The sequence below is a fragment of the Myzus persicae genome, unplaced genomic scaffold, assembly GCF_001856785.1.
Source record: "Myzus persicae strain clone G006 unplaced genomic scaffold, MPER_G0061.0, whole genome shotgun sequence".
Classification (NCBI taxonomy): Eukaryota; Metazoa; Arthropoda; class Insecta; order Hemiptera; family Aphididae; genus Myzus; species Myzus persicae.
In genome coordinates, this window is record NW_019100581.1 from 220,530 (window position 1) to 233,008 (window position 12,479).

Here is a 12,479-nt window from a genome sequence, read left to right on the forward strand (position 1 = left end):
TAACATATTGTCACTATGATTGTTGAGTAGTTTTTCTACCCCTTAATATGCTCTGAAGGGTAGAGTCATACCTATAGAACGAGTTTAAACCAGACAAATTATAGATCTCATGAAATCTGCACACGCCTGACTTCAGAGCAATCCGTATTCCCGAAAATTATTTTTTATAACTTTTTTGTCTGTCAAAATATGTCATAAGAGACCACGTGCAAACACATTCACTGTGGTTTTATAGCTATGTTGGCTTTACAGATTTTTTAAATATTACTCTATTCATTGGTATAAAATCGACCCCAACACAGTCTCTTTTACAACGTTTACTATGAAAACACATTATTTTTATAATGGTGAAGGAGTAGAGTGGTGAAAACAAATTTTAATTTTTACATACGCTTAACAATATAACTTAATGATATATGTAATATAATAAATATATTTATTTATAATCGATTTTTTTTATACATATTTATTTGTCTAACAAAATTAATATTTGACAAACAATAAATAAGGGTTCCACAAGAAAAACTATCTTACTGGGGCACAAAAAAAAAAAAGGAAAAATTGTGGGCTTAATTTTTTTTCACCAGATTTGTATGGAAAATACAAAATAGATCAATCGCTAAACCTGTTAGTTGGGGAACATTAATATAATATATAGGTTTGTTTGTATAAAAGTCGAGAGTATAATTTAATAAAATATATACTATTATATAAATATTACATGTGTTCGATCGAACTTCTTTCATTACTTCAAGAAGCACTGAAACACCTCACCCCCTTCTAATCCACCACCAAACAATAACCAACAGTCTTAACGCGAATCTCATTTGACGTCACTGTGACCTCCCCAACCAAGTGCAAATAAATACTTTGAAGACACAATCAAGAACGGTTTTTGTCAGTAACACAATGTCAGTATGTGTAACTTTGTAGTATTCATAAGTTTATATGCGTACATTTGACGATTTCCATGTTACAATATTACTATACTGAATTTAATTCGTTCAAATATTGTACATCGAAGAATTTTCGGGTTATCGTGATCAAAGGGATTACACGCTTTAACAGGGATGTTTAAAAAAAGAAACATTTTGCTTGTGGTTTTCTGAACATGGGTGCATAAAACCATTTTTTTTTTTGTTTTCCATCTTAACTTTTTGTTTTGCGTACAAAATTCCTAACCTACGATGTGCACACACACATGCATAAATAAGCCACGTGAATAATACAAAAAGAGAACACTTATATTACACATATTTGTCTATTTTTCTGTGGAATTTGCTCTCAGTCATCACATCGTCCTACATACACCTAGAAGCTAACCTTCAACGTTTCTGGAATTCAGGACCAATATTGTGGTGAAATTGTGTTTTGCAATAACATTTAAATGCAGCTCGATAGTTCTACCGCGGACGGAAGTTCCCATCAAAAGACTGTAGTTTTAATAATAAAAAACAACATTTGTTTTCCACTTAGTCCGACGAACGCACTATAATAGTTCATCCTCAAAGTTCTCTAATACGAAATTATTATGATACGTGCTTGAATCGCACAGACATTTCCGCAATATTCTTAGGTGCCGTTGTAATTTATTGCACGTCTACTTCGTTTGTTTGTATATTTCATACCGTAGTACATTGTACATAGTACCTATACATACTACATAATATAATATTATATCATATATGATACGTTGGACTGCAATTTATTTATGTCTAACGAATTAGCACAATAAATAAAAAACATAGTTGTTAGGTATTTTCAAAACGTCTTGAGCTATGTTAGGTTCTGTTCACATTTAATTTTATATAATTATTTTATGTTTATGTATTACCTGTACCTGCATAATATTATTTATGTTTTTTATATTTTGTTAGTATTTTTGGTTAATTTACTATATTATGCTCAATATATTTAGGTAAACATATATTTTCATACTCACATTATAAAATATAATTAACATGGTTAAGGTGATCGTACATACAGCCAATCCAATTGTAGCAAACGTTGTAAAAAGTGATTGTTTTAATCGAATACGATACTTATGGTAAAGCTCTTCTAAATCCATATTCCTGTAAACAAATTACAATTTATTTTAATAAAAAAATATTTCTCATGGCATTATGCTAATTATTAATTACTTATTGTCTCTAATGTTTATACCAACATTTTAATACATTAATATTATTAATAAAGAAAACATTTTAGAGCAATTTATTTTTTTATACTATATTTATAATTACACATTATGTTTCATTTATTAAAGTTACAAGTTTTCGCAAACACGATTACATTTTTTGATTATGGCTTAAAAGTTAAAAGATATAGAACTTACTAATTAGCAATAATTTAAATTATATTGTTGGTAGTGATTAAATTTGATATTCTAAAACTTATGATTTTTACTATTAACAAATTACATGGTGTAAATTGGTATAAACTTCAAAGTTTTTTTATAAATAAACCAATAAAACTTTAATAATATGATATATAATATAAAATATTATAAGACATTTTGGAATATGATATTTCTTAGCTAATATGTCCCAATCTATTCTTTAACGTTTTCACTTACAGTAGTATAATGTGAGTGTTTAAATATTTATTTTCAATTGTTATTAATTTATTATTTATAGTTACAAGGTCATATAATCATCATTTCTCATAAAACAACTTGTGGCTATAATATTATTAAGTACTTTTAAATATACTATTTTGACTATATTATTCCAACTAAGTACGTATAAGTTTTTATGCGTATCGGTTTTTCTTTATTTTAATTTTACAATAAACTCGTTAATGCACTGCAGTTTTGCAGGTTACGAAATATCAATTATGTTATTATATTGGGCGTACCTATGTATACACGTGTTGGCTATCGTATATATAACATTATAACATGTGTGATTATTCGAACATTATTTGGTAACAATTTTAGGAGTATATGTAGACTACAGTGTTAACGAACGGGTATTTTCATAAAACAAAGTACGAACTACGCATATGAGAGGAGTTATAATAGTATTATTAATTTATTATTCTATTTGAAATTTACCAAACTGTTACAATAATATATTTTCGCATAACTATGAAAAAAAAAAAATGATTAATCAAATTATGGATCACAATAAACATAGCTATAGTGGACTAAAAAAACAAAACAAAAAATACGGACACGTGGAATTGCAGGTGATTACTCATATCCGCGTTTCGGTCGATTTTAAAACGTTCACTACATCATATTATTATTGTACGACATTGAGCTGGTTTTAATAATGTTCATAATTACGACAATTTTACGATACGACCGAGGAACGATTAGAGAAGGAGTAGAAAATGGTCAACGTTTATTTCTACTTTCGTAACGTTTTATAGACTATATACATCACACACTCACACGCATAAATAGATACTGTATAGGAATATATGTATGTATATTTATATATAAATATGTATATTATACTATTATCCACAATAGTTTAATACTACAAGCTATATAAATAAAAAATATATATGTATTAAGTGTTCTGACATTTCAAAATGATGCGGATTCCAAGGATAAATCATACAATATAATGGTTAGGTACCGTTTTGCGTTCAAATAAAACTCTTCCGTTAACTATGCCTTCCATTTTTAAACACGTACGTAAAAATCATCATCAAATCCTAGTAAATATTTTTTTTTTTTAGGAATCTCGTAAGTACGTTTATACTATTACGAGCTGACATACTAGTTGTCAATGTTGAATGATATGCAAACACATAGTCTTCATTTGTGTGATTCACTAAGTATGCTCACAGCTCACTCTTTTTTAATCTTTTATAATACTTAGTGCATTCAACATTTATTCTTGAAATTTTTAAGTTTATCGAATGGACATATTTTTAAATACTTTGATTTATTATACCATCAAAGAAGTATCCGGTGGCAGTGTAATGATACAAACTTATTTTTTTTCAAATGAGAACCAACCTTTTTTTACAGTATTTTGTTAAAGAGATGATATTATTCATATGTTGATCCATTGTATAAACATTTGAAAGCATACTTTCTTTTTATGCCCTAACTAATTGTTTTACATAAAGTATAAGATACATGTAATATTTAATTTTTATACTTATTATGCTTGGTTAGTTTTAACAAATATTTTATTATAAAACTGTCTAATTTAAATAATTTTAAACCATTATGGTAAGTACTTATATAGTTATATTATCATAGGCTATTTTCCTATAGCTTTTTAGTATTTAAAGTTTAATAAATTAAAAACTACTAGTTTGAATTTCAGTTTACAAACAATCAATATTTAGAAAAAAATCGTACTAATTTAAAAATAGGTAGTTATCAATAGAAATAAAGAAGTTTGCACCATCACAGAAAACTCTTTAGATAATTTAAAAATATTTTTATTATTATTTTAAAATACAGTCCTATATAGTTCTAGTATAGCTCTAAACTTAAAACTCCGATAATAAGAATTTGAATAAATTGATTACTAACGGTAAAAGTAAAAATGGAGTTAAGCTAAAAAATATACTTGATGAATTATTGCAGTAATTAAATGTTCCCCTAAGTTATTAATTTTATAGATTTGTTCCTTTAACTGGCGACAATTTTATTTTCAGTGTAACCAAGTGGTACAACTGCTCATCACTAATTAAATGTTGATTTTCAAAAGTAACGTTTTCAGAGTAAATATGTTATGTCTTAATATCGAGAACACCAATCCATTCGTCTCGAATTGGTTAGTAGTTTGTACATATATATTTTTTTTTTGAATCCATTTCTCTGATTGAAAATCGAAAACATTTATACTGAAGTGAAAATATTGGCCATCTATTTGTTTTAGAGTTCAATTCAAATCTATCGGTTTGGTGTTAAAATGTATTTGTCTGTAGAAACTAGATCTACCTATACGAGTACCTATAATTTATATAGCCATATAGCCATATACATAATATCACAACATATATCTTTTTTAGTAGAACGTCGAACAAAAATATAAAAAAATGGTCTTAGATGCACAAATAAAACGATTATATTATAGTATAAATATATTTGTATAAATTATTAGAGATTTAACAGTTTGTTAATGTTCGGGTAGAAAAAAAATCATCACATTACTAATGAATGTATTAAAAATATTTGAAAAAAATACTGTCAATCATAATGTTCATTATAAGAAATATTAAAAAAAAAAAAAAAAATGATAATAAAATGATTTTATTTCGGTAATTTTTTGCTAAGTATCCAATATGTATCGGATACTTATACGAGTATATATATATTATAGTATTACACGCACGCTAACGACGGCCACGTTTAGCATTGCTTATTTTATTTTTGCGTAGCGGTGTGTTCTTGTGCAGCAGCATGGATTTTCATCATAACATACTCCACGCCATCGATGAAATTAATACGATGATTATATTATTATTATTATTTATATTATTATTATTACCGCGTGTGGCTATACTATACGATACGTAAATATGTAATATTATTCCCGCACGCAACGTCTATTGTGGCGCTGCTTGGCGTTCAATGTCAGGAAGTCGCATTGACAACCACAAGTAGATGTACATAATATGCATAATACACATGCACATAAAATAATATTATTATATGCGTACCTATAAACACACAATACTGCGTTATGATGTTATATTATGCGAGCCTACACTGCAGCTACTACTACGGCGCGCATTCAAAATTCCCAACATTAATGTCATTATATTTTTGAATTGATTTTAAATTTCTGCGCCACTCAATATTATTACTTATTATTATGGGATCCTTTGTATCATATTATTGTTATAATTATTATTATAATGCATTTATTACGATATCGTCGTCGTCGTCGTCTTGGTCACCGACTTCGGAGAAAATAACTTAGCCTACGTTTTTCTTCTCGTAATGTACCCATACTAATATAATGATTTAATACTGTGCATCCGCGGTATTATGGCATACGCACCGATATTCGATAGTGATATATCGTATTGTATAGGGACACGCGTTTGACTCGGCTCAACGTCAAAACGGTTAAATCCATTCCCGCGGATGTTGCAACAGTGAGATACCGCGTGCGCCATTTTACACGTTGTTATTTATATAATAAAATACATATCGTATATTGTTATATTATGGACTTATCGCGCTCGCACGTCTCCGGAAAAACAATTTACACGAGTCCTGCAGTAACAGATTTTCGTCGGCCTCGGACGAAATTCAATATGATGCGCGAAAACCAATTGCCGTCGGTGCCACGTTTTATTTACGATACCCTACCCAGCTAGACCCCGGCAGGCCCCACATTGGGGTCCCATACATAATTTACGCCCAGCAATATTACGAGTACCCATGATATCATCATAGTGGCATCGGTGGCTTATTAAAGTGCAATGTATGGACGGTGACAGTGTCACACATTTGTTATTTGCTGCTACGCAAACTTTTGGCCCCCCGAGTTCGGTGGGTAACCCGTATACGTACAATATATTGTATACTTGATAATAGTCCCGTTTGCGGTGTGATAAAAACAAATTGTCGACAACGGCGGTAAACCTATATACTTACATACATAAACTAATTATTGTGTAGCCATGTATAGGTTATTGGCAGAGGCACTTGCAGGACTGAGTGTACAGTGTATAATATTGCGCTTTACATGCGCCCGCCGTCCACGTAATATAATAACATCAGCTCTGATAATGAAAGCTTTTAAAAATATTTTTTAAGTCTTTAATCAGTGTTTATGACGGGAAACTAACTAGGGAAACTAATATAGACAAAACACTCACGGAAGGTTATGCCACGCATAATGAGAGCCTATACCATTTGTCCATTAGTGAATTGCTGCAAATCAACAGCACTCCAAATAATATCCTCGCTCTTTTGTATACATCAATCACCTCCCCTCATCCCGACTACTACTTACAAGTCTGTACGTGCAGTGTGGACAGTGGACATCAATAGTTTCAACAACAATGTTAAATATTTCTCATTCTTATAATATTATCACCCTCCTAAATAAAAACAAATTTAGTAGCTATACGTACAAAGCGTAAATAGTGTGCTACTTGACGTATTATTTTTTGCAGCAAAGAAAAACATTCAGCATTGAAATACCTTTAAAATTGTGATTAAAAAAATAAATAATAAAATATTATCGACGTTACCACGGTAACGTATATTGTGTATCGGTTGGTTAACGGATACATAATATACGATTACAAGAAATGAAATTTGTCCCGGGGAATTTGCTGATTCAATTTTTTTTTTTTTGATTGCTACGGTAACGTTATTGTTTTATTTATTGGTTGCTAAGGGCATCCTAAGTACTGTAACTTAAAAATTGAAACGTTGTATAGGTATAATAAGAAATCTATCAAGAAAAAAATGTTTCATCTATTCATCCCAAAAACATATTATCTATGTATAAAGTTTTAATCTTCTATAATTTTATATAACGTTGAATTCCTACAAATACGAGTATGTGCTTAGACCCATGTGAAACGATCAATAACAATATTGTAATTGATGATAATCATAATCATGCACCGGGAACCTTTATAATAAGTACATAATTAATATTGAATTCATTTCAGTGAATTTCTTGGAACCTGCATTCAAAGCATTTATCCTCGCCGTGGTAAAGAAAAACTAGTCGTTTGAAACCGTGATTACCGCAAGGCGTCCTTAATTTGGACACAAAAATTCGAATATCGCTGTGACCATAAAAGCCACTGTACAAATATTATTTTTGGCAATCGTAATAGTCGTAAAACGAAAATATAAAGCGTACAAACACTATTATAATAATTCATAATAAATTATAAATCATTAACTAATTCTTATTCCAAGTGTGGCTATCATATTATGATTTATATATATTGAAGAACTACAGGCTAGTAAGATCGTAAATATCTTAAAGTAACTTAAACCTTTGTTATAAAAATTATATAACTATCTACAAATTATAATTTTTACTTGTAACTTATGGGTAATATAATGTTAGACGTTAGTTGGTAATAATAGTGGTTTAAATTATAATAATTATATGAAAAATTACATATACATACAGATGGCAATTATTACAGTATATGTTAGTACAACATAAGTAAATAATAACTTTTTCATAGAAACATATTCTGTGAAGCTTACATGTTTAGAATATATTTTCAAATTCCAAATTTAATACATTTATCAATGTAGATTTCCTGTTTTTTATTTTTAATAATCATAATATTAATTGTTGTCCCTTCATCATAAATTGTTAAAAGTTTCAACTCTCGATTTTTGAATGTTAACTAATTGGAAGTTTTTTTAAGTTAGAAAATTATATAATCTCTAAATGAGTAGTATAATAAGCACAAGGGATATTCTAGAAAACAGACTTGTTGACGGGGTGGAACAACCTGAACAATTATTTAGTGACCGTAATTCAGCGATAACTATTCACATAAGGGGTTATATGTGTTTAATAAATCAAATAATAATGTCTTGTTTTCGTTGAGAATAATTAAACCTTTTGGGGGTATTTCCGGATTCCAGATTTTACAGGGATAGGTTGCAGGTTTTTACATATTGGAGAGTTAGTTTTTTTTAAGGTGGCTTCTGAATTTGGAGTATTTTAGACTGTAGTAGGGCTATTTCAGTGACTAGGAATATGAAGATGATTGTGAAGAATCACGAATGATTTAAAACGTATTGGAGAGCATTGTTGTGATTTTATGAGTTTGATGGTTTTTGTTTGGAATACGTATGTTAGTATATAATATATTATATAAGTATTACATAATACATATTATGATGTGTGTTAGTTGACGAAGTCCCAAAGTTCAACACCAATTATGCATCAACATACCAATTTAAATTTAATATTGTTAAAATGTTTCGAAAATATATGGGTGATAAAAATATAATACCTATAGAAAATATTAAATTGTAGGTAGGTATGAGGCAAAAATAAACACATACTTATACTTCTTAGAAGTAATTTTTAATTAATATTTAAGTACGAGTAATATTATTATTGAAAACCCATCATGAAATTTGATAGAAGAATACATTTTAATGAACTATATATTAAATAAAAACTGTGTTTATTTAAATTATTCATATTAAATTAAATTTACATATATGTAATAGTAGGTATATAAAATACTTGGATGCAAATGAAAAATATAGTGTTTTAAATGGAGTTGTCACAGAATATTTGTAAATAATTTAGAAATATAGTTATTATATCTCGATAGTAATTGTAGAATTAGTAAACTATATGACAGTAAATATAGATATACCTTTATAATATACTGTGCAAAATATTAATATCTTCATAAAAAGAGTAAAAACATATAAAGCCATGTCAATAAACGAATAAAAAACAGTTATGACTTATGAGCAATGCATATTATAATTTTGCTGTCAATCAAATGGTTATAAAAATATTTTGTCAATTGTCATATTGGTGCAAGGAATTCGTTAATGGAATGTCAAAAGGTTTTATGATATATTAGGTGGCCACAAGTTACAACTGAGTACTGACCTTATACTGTAGCAACATTGCAATGGTTATTATATTTTTTATAACATCACACCTTCCACTTACATTAATATAATGGTGGAAGAAACCATATTATGCCTTAATGGTCAACAATTTTAAAAATAATTTATAGTGAACATTAGGTACGTTTACTATACTATACTATTATTTATTTATAATATTTAAACAAGATATAAATTCGGTTTGTAATTCTTGTAGACTTTTTCTAACTATGTTCAAATTATATTACGTGATGTACAAAAACGGATTTAAAAGAGATATGTAAACTTCATGAAGTTTTATGTAAAGTACCTGTATACTGTTATGTACATTTATTATACCCTTAAGCTGTTACATGTCCTAACTGTGAGAAATGAACTAAAGTAAACAAAATAAAGAATAATTTTATCTCTTATAATAATTTTAAATGAATTGACACAAGGCCATGTGTATACATTAAAAAAAAAATACTAGTTATTAGGCGCGTAAAGATTTTTTTTTAAATTACAAGTTAATTTTTATATAGAAAATAATTATTTGGGTTATGGTTATTTAAGGATTTAGATGATGCGAAAAATAACGTAGGTATAGAAAATTCACAGGCAACAAGGGAATTAATACCCCAGGGAAATATTGTAATATTATGTCACGGTATTATTCATTTCTAAAACTTTACTTCCACTTTATATTATAAATTGTTTTAATAATTAGTCATATCTTTGTTAGTTTGTTAATCTGTGGTGCACCTATAGTACCTACCTACTGGTACAACTACTTATTATAATGGTTCAATAAGTTACACCGATACTATAAAAACCTAACCTAAACTAATCTTAGTCATGGCTTTCCAATTTTAATAAATAATAACATAGGTTGGTAGTTACCCGAAACCTAAAACAAAGTATACCATGTTCATTCTACACATAAATTTCAAACTTAAGTAGTTCTCAGAATAATATAAAAATAAAATAACTAACAATATTAACACTGCCGTGTAAACCTGATGAATATTTAAATTAAAAAAAAAAGTTCACTGTTAAACGAATAAAACTAAAACAATGGTGTTGTTACAATCAATAAAATAAGACGTCTAAAATAGGTTTGATTCAAATTAAAAATTAATTAGCCATACATAAACTGTGTCGCTGAACTTAGAATTGACGTATGTTTACATATGATTAGAATACTGAATAATCCTAATGGACACAAATGGCAAATAATTGAATAAAATTACTCAGAAACAAAAACAATTCGAGTTTCGATGGTTCAATACCTGTGTAACACAAGATAAAATAAAATTGAATAAATCACAAACGTACAGCCCGTAGTGGCCAAATTAAAATATCGAATAAAACAAAATACAACTAAAATGTGTTCACGTGGATTAAACAAAGAGTATTTGTCATCATAAAATAAAATATGTATACAACTACAGTTGGGATCATACATTTACCTTATCATGTCAAAAGAAAATCCCACAATATGCACAACACACACGATACACTATTAATTGTTGTTTGTTAAGCACATTGCACAGCCAGTACATAATACCAACGAGAAATATTAATCAACAGCACTTTGTGTATGACTCAGTCGTCCAGATTTACAACGAGTAAATTCAATTTTTAATTGTCTGGATAATACCAGACTAAATCTTAAGCTGTACAAATTAAGTTTTACATAAGTTTTTAATTTTACACACGATACTATTAGATAACAAAAAAAAACCTATAAATATTGTTAACGACAACCCGTTCGTTTAGTTAATAATCACTGAGACAGAAAGGAATATACTTATATACCTTTATTCTTATCTACCTCAGTGTGAATAATAGATACAAATAAATATATATATATGTTTATAGCCTGGTATCGTCATAATCGTACATTTAAACTCTACGTCCCCGACTAAGAAAGGGACGTAACTTTTTTTTTCCATTTTGGTACAACTGTTTTCTGGATTTCCCACGAAGAGGGCAGTAGCTCAACACTATTGTGTATAACGTCTTTGGTTTATGTATGCCACAATCGGCTCCGCTGGACCTCCAGAAAAAACAGTTACACTACATATAAAAAAAAAATCGTAACATTTAGTTACGGCCTTCTTCGTCGGACGCGTCCTTTCGATAATATTTGTTTGTTCTTTGATAATTTATAGAACTACGAAATGGCCGAGTTCGCCACGAATGTGAATTCCATTGAAGTTGGGTGCTATACACGCGGATATGCTGCGTGGGGTTGTTTCACGTCTGTTATCACATATTACAGCCCACAATCTCACAGTCATACTCATAATTATTCCAGATATTGAGATTAAAAATTCCTAGCAGCCCACTACTCCGGTTATCCCATAGGATTCCACTGTTTCCGTGTAAACATTACCCACACGACAAATGGCGGATAAACTCATAATTATTCAGAACAATTAGTCGGTCACCAAGTAGTTTTAGTATAATATGTTAAGGTAAAAGTACGATTACCGGTGAAACCTAGTGTTTATTGTACTATTACAATTTATTTAGGTAAGACCTAGGATATAAAAAATAGTTTGGTCAAACCCCGAATGATTTTTGTGGTTCGGACTTTTACAAACGAGATTTGGTAAATCTTAGAATAAAAAGTCCAAAATTGTTTACCAATTATTGTGTGGTACTTTCCCCCTTTCTGTATGCTAGTATTATTATTATTTAAGTACATTAGGCGCTATGCATTATCTACTACAAACTAGCATATTAGATACACATTACACACGTTTAAAATAATTATGATTAATACATTTATTGTTATTAAATATTACTGCAAAAATATAGTTAAGTACCTATACCTAAGTATTTGTTGTACAACAACAAATATTTATTTGTGCAGGCTTGGCCACTGTGGCATCTTGAGTAGCACAACACATTTTTGGATCTTCACTCGCATCGATTTTTA

At 28.9% G+C, this 12,479-nt stretch overlaps 1 protein-coding gene across 2 annotated transcripts in view; it reads right to left on the bottom strand.

The window, feature by feature from the left end:
* Positions 1-12,479, bottom strand: part of LOC111034788 (adenylate cyclase type 2) — a 73,879-nt gene that overhangs the window by 36,964 nt on the left and 24,436 nt on the right. Inside the window, exon 1 of one of the 2 annotated variants that reach the window (XM_022316164.1) lies at positions 1,943-2,068. In XM_022316164.1, the coding sequence (XP_022171856.1) occupies positions 1,943-2,068 (126 nt within the window). Of the gene's footprint in view, positions 1-1,942; positions 2,073-12,479 lie in introns of those variants that run through there. The other variant, XM_022316155.1, reaches the window with a different exon arrangement.